Source organism: Sinocyclocheilus grahami, unplaced genomic scaffold (genome assembly GCF_001515645.1).
Source record: "Sinocyclocheilus grahami isolate Dianchi unplaced genomic scaffold, SAMN03320097.WGS_v1.1 scaffold14.1, whole genome shotgun sequence".
Classification (NCBI taxonomy): Eukaryota; Metazoa; Chordata; class Actinopteri; order Cypriniformes; family Cyprinidae; genus Sinocyclocheilus; species Sinocyclocheilus grahami.
In genome coordinates this window covers 3,391,774-3,406,892 of record NW_015505193.1, presented here as the reverse complement: position 1 = coordinate 3,406,892, position 15,119 = coordinate 3,391,774, and the positions used below count along the sequence as shown (strand labels likewise).

General features: G+C 33.9%; 1 protein-coding gene across 1 annotated transcript in view; it reads right to left on the bottom strand.

Annotated features, from left to right (window-relative positions):
* LOC107600875 (protein unc-13 homolog C) overlaps window positions 1-15,119 on the bottom strand; it is a 157,019-nt gene that overhangs the window by 21,159 nt on the left and 120,741 nt on the right. Inside the window, exons 22-26 of the mRNA XM_016292856.1 lie at window positions 14,344-14,440; window positions 10,851-10,994; window positions 8,491-8,568; window positions 6,175-6,252; window positions 4,400-4,426 (exon numbers count right to left, since the gene is read on the bottom strand). Coding sequence (XP_016148342.1) covers window positions 4,400-4,426; window positions 6,175-6,252; window positions 8,491-8,568; window positions 10,851-10,994; window positions 14,344-14,440 — 424 coding nt within the window. The remainder of the gene's footprint in view (window positions 1-4,399; window positions 4,427-6,174; window positions 6,253-8,490; window positions 8,569-10,850; window positions 10,995-14,343; window positions 14,441-15,119) is intronic.

Here is a 15,119-nt window from a genome sequence, read left to right as displayed (position 1 = left end):
TTGTGAATTGTAACAGCGTTTATGGTTTACGGCCAGATCAATCAGTGATGAGAGCTCTTCAGGTTAATGGAGATCAGAGACAGCCAGCAGTGCCATGACTGATAACACAAACACAACGAATGCTTTACACGTGTGGAAATTATGATTTCATCTGAAAAATGAAGAAATAAGAAATTATATTGTCCTTCAAGAAAAGTCTATTTTTGTGACAGCATCTCCACCTCAATTCTCATGACCATAATTACTGTAATTAAAGTTATATTTTTATATTTAAATATATTTAGGTTATTATATAAATAATTATAAATGATTTACATTTATTTTATACATTAATAAAATTTTACTCATTTAAATCATAAATTATTTATTATTTTGTTTCAATTTAAATAAGTATTTTTATTAAAGTATGAAGTAAGCTTACATTTACAAATCTAAATATAATATAAAACTTTATTTTATAAATTTTATTCTCAATACAGTAATGAATATGACAAGACATATAGTGCATTATATATTTATACATGATTTAAATTCACTTTATACTTGAATACTCATTTAAATTGTAAATAATTTTTTATTAAAGTGTACAATATATTTAAATAATATATGTATATTATATATTAATAATTTATATAATATATATCTTATATAAATCTAAATATTATATTTTAGTAATAAAAAAGCAAAGGACAAATACAATAGAATAAAAAGATACAAATTAAACAAACTGCTTTAATGTTTTTTATGCAAGTCTCAAGCAGTTTACAGCCTACTACAGAAATGATAATCAAATGTAAAATAAAACAGCATAGTCTTCACTGTAAGAATTACATTTTTGTTTCTTTTTAAAGCTACAGAAGTCCTTCACTCAAGAGCAGTGTGTGATTTTGAATTTGTCTTTTGTTGTGTGATATTAAACCGTTGATATTTACCGCTACACGCGTATTTACCGCTACACGCCTATTTTCCGTTACACGCGTATTTTCCGTTACACGCCTATTTTCCGTTACACGCCTATTTTCCGTTACACGCGTATTTTCCGTTACACGCCTATTTTCCGTTACACGCCTATTTTCCGTTACACGCCTATTTTCCGTTACACGCGTATTTTCCATTACACGCCTATTTTCCGTTACACGTGTATTTTCCGTTACACGCCTATTTTCCGTTACACGCGTATTTACCGTTACACGCGTATTTTCCGCTACACGCGTATTTTCCGTTACACGCGTATTTACCGTTACACGCGTATTTTCCATTACACGTGTATTTTCCGTTACACGTGTATTTTCCGCTACACGCGTATTTTCCATTACACATGTATTTTCCGCTACACGCGTATTTTCCGTTACACGTGTATTTTCCGTTACACGCGTATTTTCCGCTACACGTGTATTTTCCGTTACACGCGTATTTTCGTTCTCAACTCTTTACGTTCATTTATTACATGACTGACGAAGGTACACATGAATAATCACTAAGCGCATTTTGACACATTTTTGCGTGTATTTGACCATTTAGGCGCGCGCCTTGAGCTAAAAGATGACTTCAAGTTCTCTTTCACGCTTTTAAAAACATGAATAAATATACTTCTATAAATCAAGCACGTCCCATTTTGCAAAAGTCACGTTACATGATTTTTACTGATTTGCACGTGAAATTATGAAGGAACGAAAGCGCAGCGCTGGAAAAGGGGGCGGAATGGGGCGCAATAATCGTTTTATCTCGATTACTGTATTTTCATAATCGTTGGAGGCCAAAATTGAAATCGAAACTGTTTTTCGATTAATTGCACAGCCCTATTGGTAAGTTATAACTAAATTCATATTCCAATTAGGGAATCCTGATGTGAAATTGTACCTGTGGTCTACCTCACATCGTTAATTAGCAGATAACGGGTGATCCGTGTGTTCGCGGCGGTTATTGCCCACGGCCCGCGTCAGCAGCGTGAACGCTATCGCAGCTAACTTTTACTCCCCCAATTAATTTTTCTTGGACAGTGCTGGATCATTTATTTATAAATCCATGATAACGAGCCACTGTAATTACATTTTTCTTTCAGTTGGCTAATTGCTTTGGGAACGGTGGCGCTGCCAGAGCAGGGTTATATTTGGAGCGTTTGGCTTTTACTTCCTCTGAACGAATTGAGTTTCATGAAGGAAGCAGAATTCATAAATTAGTCACACTTTCAAACAGCTGGACTCTTTTTAAAGCACTGTAGCCTTCATTTCGACAGAGGTAAGACATCTAACCTTGATCTGACAGACCTCTGGCACGCGTGCAAATGATCTGCCTTTATTCATCTTTCATTTGAAGGATGTTATAGCTGGACAAAACCTACCCAGCGATTTCAGTACATTATGGTTTTCTGCCAGCAGGGAGGATTTTGATTAAAGCAAAGTAAAATAAAATTATAAAAAAGCATCAACTCGGAGAGTCTGAGAACAGTGCAAGCTAAACATCAGGACCGAACGAAAACTTTCCAAACTCCAAACTCTGGAATCCTAAATAATCCTAAATAACACTGTACATGACTAAAAATCAAGTTCAGGCAAACACAGCTCTGCTGGCCGTCGGTAAAGGGCTAGTTCAGCAAAAAATGAAAATCACCTTCATGTCATTCTAAACCTGTCACTTTCTTTTTTTTTTTGCCCCATGAAACACAAAAGAAGTTAAAAATATGTTCATGCTGCTCTTTTCCAAAGGAAAGTGATGCAATGCAATGCAAAAAGTGAATTAAAAACGTTTTTATGCTCCAAAAAAGCATCATATGTGGCATTTTTGACCTAATTTTACAGTGTGTTCACATGACTTGGAATATATACATGTGCATGAGTCATATGCACTATGATGCTGTTTCGTCATTTTTGGAGCGTATTATTCATTAATTTACTTTGAATTGAAGGAATAATCATTCTTGTTTTCTTTTTGTGTTCCACATAAAAAAATTATGTTATACTGGTTTGAAGCACACTGAAATAATTATTTAGGGCTAAAAATGAAAGATTTACGTAACTGAATTGCATATAAAAATCCATTTGGATTACACCGTTTTAACATAAACAAACTAATAAACGTAATGTGATGCATATTTATCATTCATACATCAATGAAACGGGTCAGATGTCTGACAGTACTAATAAGCTGAATCTGTTTAGTAAACAATAATCAGCTTTATATATTTATCATCAATAAATTCTTTTTTTTCCATTACATATTTTAACTAACTGAATATTGCTCGTTCCACTACTAGCCATTTTTTAATCATGTTCATAATTTTTAACTGAAAAATATGTATCACATTAAGTAAAAAAAAAGTTGGCCAAAATATATTTTAAATATATATTTTAAAACGTGAAGCTCAATAAAACATATTTTTGAAATTGAAAATATATTTAGATTCAATCATTATATACCAATATATATTTCAAAATGTATTTCAAGGGCAAGAAAATACTTTTACAATCTTACAATATAGATGGAATAGCTTACTAGACATCAAAACTAGATGTAATATTTAATAATACTAACCATTTAACGATTTAATAATATTTAATTTGTTATATATTGTAATTTTTTTGGAACACTGTAAAGTATGTTCTTTGCTGATTTTTATTCAAACGTGTTACATGTTTACATATTATAGACAACAAATAAAGTGTTTCTTCAAATGTGACGTGAATGTATTTTCATTGGACTGAAATAGGGCAAAATATACTTTCACATATTTTGGAAAAAAATATATTTATATTTTTTAAGTTTATTTTCAAAAATATACAAAAAACAGCAAAACTTTATTAGCAAAAATATATTTACAAAACATATTTTGTGTATGTATATTTAGTATATTTTGATATATCTATATATACACACACACACACACACACACACACACACACACATTTATACACATTTTATACACAATTCAAATGCATAAATCTTATAATATTTAGGGCTAAATATTATTTTTCAGTGCATTAGGGTGAATAAATAATGACCAATAATGATTTTTGGATGAACGATCCCTTTAAAATTGAGTATTAGCATCCTCAGTTATTGAAGATAATCGTTCTTGTGAGGTTTCATGCCAGGTGCAGCATGCTCTTGAGGGGGCGGGACAGGAAGTACGAGAGACAGGAAGTGAAGTGTTTCAATGGGTGTGAGAGTGCTCATGCTGCTCAAACGTGGCCAGTTAAACCGGGATGAATCAGGACCGTGCACTACAGCCAGAATTCACAGCCATAGAGCAGTGTCATCATTTGCTATCATTTAATGTTGCTCCAAACAAAAAAACAGAAAATCTTAAGTTTAGAACGACATGAAGATGAGTAAATGATGACAGAATTCTTTCTGTAGAGCAGCGGTGTATAGAGATGTTAGAGGAAACCTGTTCACACACCTTGCAGAAGACCACAGTCCCTTCCTCCTGGTGCAAGAGCCCAGAGGAGACGGGGACGACAAGAAACAAGGACATTGTCATAGTCGGAGAGAACAGAGAGAAGAGTCACAACACGCATGCACAATTCACAAGGGATGTTAAGTTGCGTTCACATCATGCAGAATCCCAGAGGAGACGGGGACGACAAGAAACAAGGACATTGTCATAGTTGGAGAGAACAGAGAGAAGAGTCACAACACGCATGCACAATTCACAAGGGATGTTAAGTTGCGTTCACATCATGCAGGGGAACCGTATTTATGAGGCGACTCTGAGAATCTACGTTGAACTCGTGGAATCTTTTGGAATCTTTTGTTTCTATGGCAACACTGGATGTCAAATGGATTCATACATGTGTGGCTCATCTTGAATAGTTTTGGGGGGCAGTGAATCATTTTCTTCTTTTAATGAAATGATTTTTATGGTTCTCTTAACGGAATAGCTCACTCAAAAGTGAAAATTTGCTAACATTTTACTCACCCTCAAGCCATCCAAGCTGCAGATGAGTTTGTTTCTTCATCAGATTTGGAGAAATGTAGCATTGCATCACTTGCTCACCAATGTATCCTCTGCAGTGAATGGGTGCCGTCAGAATGAGAGTCCAAACAGCTGATAAAAACATCACAATAATCCACAAGTAATCCACAGCACTCCAGTCCATCAGTTAACATCTGGAGAAGACAAAAGCTGAAACATATCCATCATTAAGATGTTTTTAACTTCAAACATCCTCTGTCCATAATAACGCTTCCTCTAGTGAAAAGTCAACTCGTCTGAATCAGGAGAGAAATCTGCACAGATCAAGCACCGTTTACAAGCCAAAACTATTTTAAACAAATATGTGGCTGGATTTTGAGAGAACAACAGCAGATGGACTTTTTCACTGGAGGAAGTGTTATTATGGGTTATGGACTCATATGTTAGCCAGAAGCAACGGTTTGAAGTTAAAAACGTATTAATGATGGATTTGTTTCAGCTTTTGTCTTCTCCAGATGTTAACTGCTGGACTGGAGTGGTGTGGATTACTTGTGGATTATTGTGATGTTTTTATCAGCTGTGTGGACTGTCATTCTGACGGCACCCATTCACTGCAGAGCATCCATTGCTGAGCAAGTGATGCAATTCTATATTTCTCCAAATCTGATGAAGAAACAAACTTAGAAAAGATTCAAAAATGTGTCTCAATTCATATCGGTATGAATCAATTTAATGATTTACTGATTCATTTTTTTTGGCAAACTCAAATAAAATATAACAAAAAATAATTGAAATGAAATAAAATAAAATAATTAAATACTAATAAAACATAAGTTGTTAGTTAAAAACAGCATTGTTTTTATTTTAGAGTATTTGCTAAGTATATAATTAAGCCTAATTATTCTTCAAGAACTGAAAGAGTCATCATGGAATCATAAAGGAATTGGAACCAGAATCATTGAAGAAACACAAGAACAAAGCACTTCGGGGAACACTGACTATTCAATGACATAAAAAACATCAGTATGTGCTGATGAAGGAAACTAACCAGCTGCAACTGCTGAAGCCTGATACCAAGTGCAAGAAGCTGGAACTTGTTGGACCTTCTAGTTGCAAGTAATCAGACTCATAATTACGGTAATTCAGACATTAATGAACGCAGCTTTACAGCAAGGGATGTTCAAGAGCTTCACTCACACAGACAGTTAGTGGGAAACATTGCTGTGGAGTCTTGCAGTATCATTGATTAGTTTACTGACCTGCTTTCCTCCCATGGACTCGAACATCTTCTCCAGCTGAACTCGGAGCTGCTGGATGTTGTTCAAGAGGATACAGGGCTAGAAAAAAGATAGACAAGATATTTCATGTACTTCTTTCCAGATACATTCAGTCTTCAAAACCCCCCGCCTGGGTAATGCAAGGAGATGTTTGTGCTAGAAGACTTCTGTGAATATATACACACGGGCATCGATTCGTCTGGATGCTGAGCACTGATTTTGCACATCTTACTTTCATCAGTGGCAGTAAATCTGAATTTCATTACGTAAAAATCTATGCCTCTGCCTCTCCAGAAAAATGACTGAATTACACAACTGAACATATTTGAGTTGTATTTAAACACTCATTTATTTTTGAAAATACATGAAATTAATGCACAGTCACTGCATCCTTAAAGCATAATGTTTCCTTATATCCAATAATATTTAAACTCAGTTGTGTTTTGTTATACTGTAATAGTAACTCATAGTTAATAGTTGTAGTCATAATATATTATAATGTATTCTGCAGGTTGCCCTAATGGACAATTTAATACATTAGAATTCTAATGCATTGCATGTTTTAATTATAAATCTTGTAATATTAATAAATTATCAATATATAACAAAATGTCCACACATTTCACTCCAAAATCGAATATTTTAAGTATATATAGATATAGATATTATTATTATTATTATGATTCTAGGGAAAAATGAATTAAAAGAATGCATTACAATGTACAGTATGAATATCTTTAAAATGTTATCACGACTGTATTAAGACCACCAACCAAATATATTAAATAATATATTATAATGTATTCTGCAGGTTGCCCTAATGGACAATTTAATACATTAGAATTCTAATGCATTGCATGTTTTAATTATAAATCTTGTAATATTAATAAATTATCAATATATAACAAAATGTCCACACATTTCACTCCAAAATACACTCTAAAAAATGCTGGGTTGTTTCAACCCAACTTTGGGTCAAATATGGACTTTTTGGGTTTTTGGGTTAAAAATGTAATTTAAAAATTTAACCCAACAGTTGGGTTAGTCCATATTTGACCCAAAGTTGCAACCCAGCATTTTTGTGTAATAATAATATTAATATAATAATAATAATACTATATATATATCACGACTGTATTAAGACCACCAACCAAATATATTAAAAGCACATTTTATATGTACAAAATTACATCTGTAATCAAAAATGTTTAAAAACATCAAACTCAATAACCGGGTTGATGGTAAACTAATGTTTAAGATGACCTTCAGGCTCAGTGTGACTAGCGTTAAACGAGCAAAGCGACTGACCTCCAGGTGAGACGCAATGCACTTTGGGTAAAAGGTGTCTGTTACAGTAAATGTCAAATAAGCAGATTTGTGTTGACACACAGATGATCCGGCGGTCCATACGCTCTCGTATAAGCTTCCCAGGAGATAATTGGATGGGTAGGAGTGCGTAATTAGCGCAGGAGTCCATAAGCTAATTAAAACGGGCTTTTACTGTCTGCACCGGCACACTTCCTAAAGGTCACATGTCAGCCGTGTGACAAATAGGTGTGAAACTCTGAAATTAAAATACGAAGCCGTTGCGCTAATTGAAACGAGGGAACATCGTCTCTCTGACAAGAGCTGGTGATTTCACACACTCGTAAATTTACTTCAAGACAATGTATATCAACTCTGGAGAGCTGATTTATGGGCATGGGTGCATTTAAAGATCTGGATATTCTTAGGATGAACCGAGCTGTCAATTAAGCGCTGGATGAGCCCCGAGGAGCAGCTCCATCCTCCAAGACCGAACAGAGATATGTCTTTAATTACAGGCCGCGTGATTGTCTCTCTGTGGTCCTGTCACGGCACTTAAAAGATACATCTGTCTTTCTTCCCAGCACAGACGTCCTGCGTGCCAAGCTTTTATAATCATTACAGGAAGACACTGTAAAAATTCGAGGTAGAACAAAAGCAGCGCTGAGTTAGCGCCACGAACGCTGTCATTTTACACAAAGAACGGAAAGTTGAAAGCACAGAGGAAGGAGAAGAGGACGCGAGAAGGTCTCGCACTTTATTTGTTGGAAACAGACGGAAGCGTCTGCCAGCCGTCCAATCAAAGTCGACTTTAATGTCTCACTACGGTCTCCATAGCAATGTCCCCGGTATAATCTGATCAAGCCATGTTCGGACACTCACAGGGTCATGACTTTAAAACACGCTGACATTTTATGACGAAGCGGTTTTGAAAGCTTATGTGTGTGTGTGTGTGTGTGTGTGTGTGTGTAAACCTGCCGCTTATAGACTCACCACTTTCTCCTTGTTCAGATGGTTGCTGAAGTCTTTAGAGATGATCACAGCATACTGGAGAAGAACTTTATTTATGGTCTGGAAAGAGAATAAAATATAGATTATTATATATTATTTTTAAAAAACAGTAGTTTAACTTCATGAAAGCAATAAGTCGGATATGTGTTACTGTTATTATTTACAGACCTAAAACACATGTGCATTCACTACCAGTCAAACGTTTGGGGTCACTAAGCATTTATTTGATCAAAAATACATTGAAAATGTGAAATATTATTACAATTTAAAATACATGTTTTCTGTGTGAATATATAATAAAATGTAATTTATTGCCGTGATCAAAGCTGAATTTTCAGCATCAATACTCCAGTCTTCAGTGTCACATGATCTTCAGATATCATTCTAATATGCTGATTTGCTGCTCAAGAAACATTTCTGATTATTATCAATGTTGAAAATATTTTTTAAATGTATTCATTTTAGCATTTTAATATGACTACAAACATTTCAAAGGAAATTATACACAGTTGTAGCCCATGTGCCAACACGTGTGCGTCAAAAAAGTATGGGCACTTTGAGTTAAGTAACCTGAAGCCAAGGAAATGGAATACAACTATTAACATATTCATAAATATGCAAATAAGTTAATGAGGGCTGCAATAATATGTGTCTTGTAAGGCCGCTGTAATAGATTTCTCATGTCAAGTTTGCATGAAGTAATCAATGCCTGCTACAAGACCCTTTACCCATAATCCTGTGGGAGGAGCGCTGCTCTTAACGCCTCTCTCTCTCTGCCCTTCGCAGTTCATTTGCATTCAACAAAGACATTTACAATAGAAAAAAATAGATTAGCTGGTCATCACCATATTTATAAGTAGATGTGTTCATTTGTGGTGTTTTCTAAATTAAGCATCACTATTACTATTGCTTATATGTTTAGTTATGTGCTCAAACATAATTAATCTCGTCTATTGCTCATTATTACATTCTGCGGTTTATTACTGATCCTCCCAGTTCAGTTTGGGTATTGATCGAAAATGTCGGCTGTATTGTGAGGAACCAATAAATCACTCTGGACTGAATTGTGTCTAAGCTGAACTGAGGATGTCTGTATATCTGATCAAACAAGGATTTACTATCAATCTCAGATGTTCCTGTTCACCTTCTACATGCAGCCCCTCAAACAAAACGCTCACATACACACGATGTGATGTTTAGTAAGTCATGAAGGTTAATCCACTCAGTGCAAACCTGCTCTAAACCTTCAGTAAATCCATCTTCAGCCCTTTATCCGAACCCTGTCACTTCCTGCTAGAGGTGATGAGCTTTTCACTGCTCACAAGGTGCGTAAAACACTGTAAATAGTAAGTAAACACATGCACCTGATGATTTAAATTAACTCCTTAAAGTTGATGTTAAAATACTACTAATTTTCAGAGACACCTATAAGCCATGGTTGAAGTCAGTAAAATATTTTCAAGAAATTAATACATTCATTAAGCAAGGATGCATTACATTTCTCAAAAGTAACAGTAAAGACATTTATAATTGTACAAAAGATTTCTATTTCAAATAATTGTTGTTCTTTTGAACTTTCTAGGAATCGGAGAAATAAGTATCACAGGTTCCACAAAAATATTGTGCAGCACAACTGTTTCCAACATTGATAATAATCAGAAATGTGTCTTGAGCAGCAGATCAGCATATTATACTGATTTCTGAAGATCATGTGACACTGAAGACTGGAGTAATGGTGCTGAAAATTCTGATTTATATCACAGGAATAAATTACAGTTTAACATATATTACAATAGAAAACTATTATTTTTAAATTGCAATAATATTTCACTGTTTTTAACGCATTTTTGATCAAATAAATGCAGCTTTTGTGAACATATTTAAAACATTGCTCTATTCGTTTGATAATCTGCCGGACATGACAACCTTGGATCAAATAATATTTCCAGTTCTTTTTTTTGGCGATACCAGTCATACTTGACATTTAAATAAAATCACGTAATGGTGCAAAAACCACCGAAAAATGTGCCCTATCTTTCAGCCGATGCAGGTTTGCATTTTTCTGTTTCAAAGCTCTTCTCCATCATTTGTTCATCATTTTATGCTCTCGGCTGCCTGGCAACCGTACGACACCCTACAGTTAAAGTAATAATGCTTGGCGGAAGAACGGTTTATTGTGATTATTATTACTGTTAATACATGCAATTCTTTGGTCTCTTCTTTCATCATAAATGCTGACTGTGAGTTGCATAGATTTTACACATCTAAGGGGTTTCACTCTTCTTTGCATGGTCAAATCACCAATGCACAGCCTCATCCTTTCTATTCTGATTCTGTCTTACCTTTGCAAACCTGCGCATGAAGTGAGCGAGAGCTTGAGGGTTCGGACACTCCAGCTTCTTGATGATCTCAAAGCTTTGATTGAGCTGCGTGAACACATCCACCACCGAGCAGGAGAAGAGAGCATGCTCTGATGTCTGCTGGAACTGCAATCAAAACACCACAATCAAAGCATTAATGAGCATATCACAACAATTTGATCATTGTATGTTTCCCATAATTTCAGCATTTGCTAAATACTGGAAAAAAAGGATCAAGAAAGGTTTTACAGACTGATTCCAGGTTTCCATTAAGTTCTAGCATGGTGCTTCAATGTGCTAGTAGTGTTTCAAGGATCCCAGAATGGCTTCATTGGTTCCTTTGTTCATAGAATATGCCACCCAAAAATGAAATGTAATGAACTTTAATTCTCTTTAATGTTAGTAACCTAGAGTCACTCCAAAACAATATACGTTTTATGGCTTTTTGATGCTCCTTTCCAGGCACTATACACTATGTTAAAAAATTTGAGGTCAGTAAGATTTAATTTTTTATTTAATTTATTGTTTTAATACTTTCAATTCAACAAGCCATTAAATTGATCAAAAGTGACAGTAAAGACATTTATAATGTTACAAAATATTTTTATTTCAAATAAAAAATCTTCAAACCAGAATTTATTTAGCTATTATTTTATAATCAGTGGCTGACTGTACATTATCACACTTGCCAAAAAATTATATATATATATATATATATATATATAATATCGGCACAAATATATATATATATATATATATATAATATCGGCACAAATTTATTTATTTATTTATTTTTTTGATTTGATTTGATTTATTTTTTTGAAAGAGAGAAATTAATACTTTTATTCAGAATGGGTACAGAGTACAGACCGTATGAAAGAAAATAGATATAGATATAAAACCTAAATACTGTTCTTTTAAACTTTTTATTCATCAAAGGATCCAGAAAAATAAAATGCATCACGGTTTCTACAAAAATATGAATCAGCATAACTGTTTTCAACACTGATAATAATCAGAAATGTAGCAAATCAGTATATTAGAATGATTTCTGAAGATCATGCGACACTGAAGACTGGAGTAATGATGCTGAAAATACAGCTTTGATCACAGGAATAAATTACAGTTTAAAGCAGTTATTTTAAACCATAATAATATTTCGTATGATACTGGTTCTTGATAAGAAGACCTGAAGCTCAGATGCTGCCAGGAAGCACTGAAGATGTTTTTCAGCAGCCAGCGCTGGTCTGATTCACAGCCGTTGGGAATGCCTGCCAACATAACCTACGACACAATTAACCTGCGCTTCTGCCCTTATTCTCCAGGCGCTTCTGCCAGCAAACACAAGCCTAATAATCATCAGACAATTAACTGAGGTGCTGCTCCATTAGCATCTTAATGTAGAGTTGAATCTCACAAGACTTGAACCCGAGTGCAGCTAAACATCTAAACACAGTTAGCAACCTGCTCCACTCATGTCATCTCAGCACCAGCACTGCCTGCAAAAAACTATAAACGCTAGGGGGAAAAACATACTGTTTCTGTGTCTGTGTCTGAAATACTCATGTACAATTATATTTGTCAGTGTCACATATCACATATAATAACGCGGCCGTTCGTCACGGCATTGGCCGATATTATGAGCACTAAAAGATTTGTGTTTTTCAGGTGAATGCAATTAGCAAATGAAACCATGAAACATCTGATTTGTTTTCGTCAGCGAGGGGAACATTGAGCAGTGTGTTTTTGTGCTGCTGTACAGTAACAGCAGCTCATATTCACATCAGTACAATCAAAAGTGTTTGTTCGGTTATTTCACGAACACTCGTCAGCCTAATGCCTTCAATTTAACAGTTTATCCACATGTCTAATTTCATTGATTGTGTCGGTGCTGAGAGGAAAACACATCGCACATGCACTTCTCTATAAATTCACAGTGCAAAAGTCATTAAAGAAAAAATATATCTAATATTCCTCCTCGGATCTAAAGAGAGAGCTTACTGAAACTGAAATGGTTATAAACCTGTTCAAATGCTTATATGCTCAGCCTTTTTAAAATGGCTTGCAAATCTCTTAATTACTTACAAATACTCAAATTACTTACATTTCACTGCTGGTCATATATTCTCTATATAACCATGTATGTGACAAATAAAAATGGAATCTTATTATGCTGTATTATCATCAAATCCTGTATTCAGCTCAGTATATTTCTTTCAGTTAGCACATGTTTTGTATTTCTTTTTCTTTTTCTGACACATTTTTTGGCAATTTTGGCAAGTTTCACTCAAACACGTCATGGTTCTTCAATAGCGATTTAAAGACCCCAGAATGGCTTAATTTTTTCTATTGTTTACAGAATATGTCACCAAAAACAGAAAATACTGTCATTTTTAATTCACCAAAACAACTGACTTTTTATTACCTTTTTTATGCTCTTTTCATCTATCGTTCAAAACGTTGGGGCCAGTAAGATTTTTACAATTTGATTAATTTATTATTATTATTACTACTATTTATTAATATTTCTGTATTATTATTAATAATAATTTAATCAAAACTACTTTAATTTAATTTAATTGGTAACACTTTACAGTAAGGTTCTATTTGTTAACATAAGCTAACTACATAGTGCTAACAATGAAAAATACTTCTAAAGAATTTATTCATTTTTGTAAATGTTAATTTCAACATTTACTAATGCATTATTAAAATCAAAAGTTGTTTTGTTAATATTATTTAATGTACCTGAGCTGACATGAACCAACAATGAACAACTGTATTTTTATTAACAAAGATGAATAAATTAACAAAGATTAATAAATACTGTAACAAATGTATTGCTCAATGTTAGTTAATGGTTTAACTAACATTAACTAATGGGACCTTATTGTAAAGTGTTACCATTTAATTTAATACTTTCAATTCAGCAATGCATTACATTGATCAAAAGTGACAGTAAAGAGATTTCTAATGTTACAAAAGCAGCGTTTGTTTGTATCCGCATGTCTAATTAAAAAGCGGTGCATACGATCAATCAGTTCCAAAAAGAAACACAAAACCTGTGCTAATTGTTGGTTAATGAGGAGACAGGTGACATTTCCCATTATTATAAGTGCAGAATGAGAAGGATTAATACAGAAATAAAGCATTTATCGTACATCCAAAGTGAATCCTTTGCACTTCATTTTGTTGCGGCACTAAACCGTGTCCTGTCTTTGCTGGGATGTAAAAACCAGAGTAAGAAATAAACTCATCCAATGCATTCATTTCATCCTGACCATCATAATTACAATTTTAAAACTCATAAGTAGGAACTTCGCAGGAGCTCTTCATAAAAGCATCATGAAGGTAGAAGAGAAATGCAGCATTTAGTGTTAATGTGACGTTTAGGTGGTAACTGCGGCGTTAGACTGTTTGCCAATTTACAAATGCAAAGCTCTACTGAAGCAAAGTAACTATGCGAAAAACTCACCCCATCTTTTTTATCTCTCTCCAGAGCTCCGTTGAGGAAATCCATCGCTACGTCTTCATTTTCATCCAACCACTGGATAACAAACGGCTCGAACCACCTGCAGAGAGAGAAGACAACACAACACAGTCAAAGAAAGGCTTCAGATCCAACGCCGCAGGCTGAAACTGCAGAAAAGAGGCCATCACATGTTGTTCTGGTCTTTAGATACGGCTCAAGTCCATCCTTTGGGATTTTTTTCACCCTATTTTATCATTCAGAGACAAATTATGTGCCAAAGTTTAAATGCTTAGTGTTTCAAGGTTCTGAATGATCCAGAGTTATTATCGTTATTTAGTAATTATTCATTCATTCATTCAATACACATTAATCAGATGCATACTGTATGTATTTATGCTCAGATGCATATTGCCTGATATACATAATTTAATCAGAAGCCTATTGAACTTATTCATTAATTTAATTTAAATGTATCTAATTATCTAATCTTCTGTTATTTCTTTACTTTATACTGCAAAATAAACAATATTTATACTGTTGACAAACTATCAAAATATTTTTGTTAAATAAAATAAAATATCAAACAGAAATGTTAGAAATGTTGCTTTGAAGAACTAACAATAACTAATTGGAAAAATAAAACTAAAGTATAAAATCTAAAAGGTAATACTGTATATAAAAAAGCATATATAAAAAAATAAATAAAATTAATAAAAAAAAAAAAAAAAAAAAACCAACATGACAAAATCCCCGAAAAAATAACTAAAAAGGAATTTAAA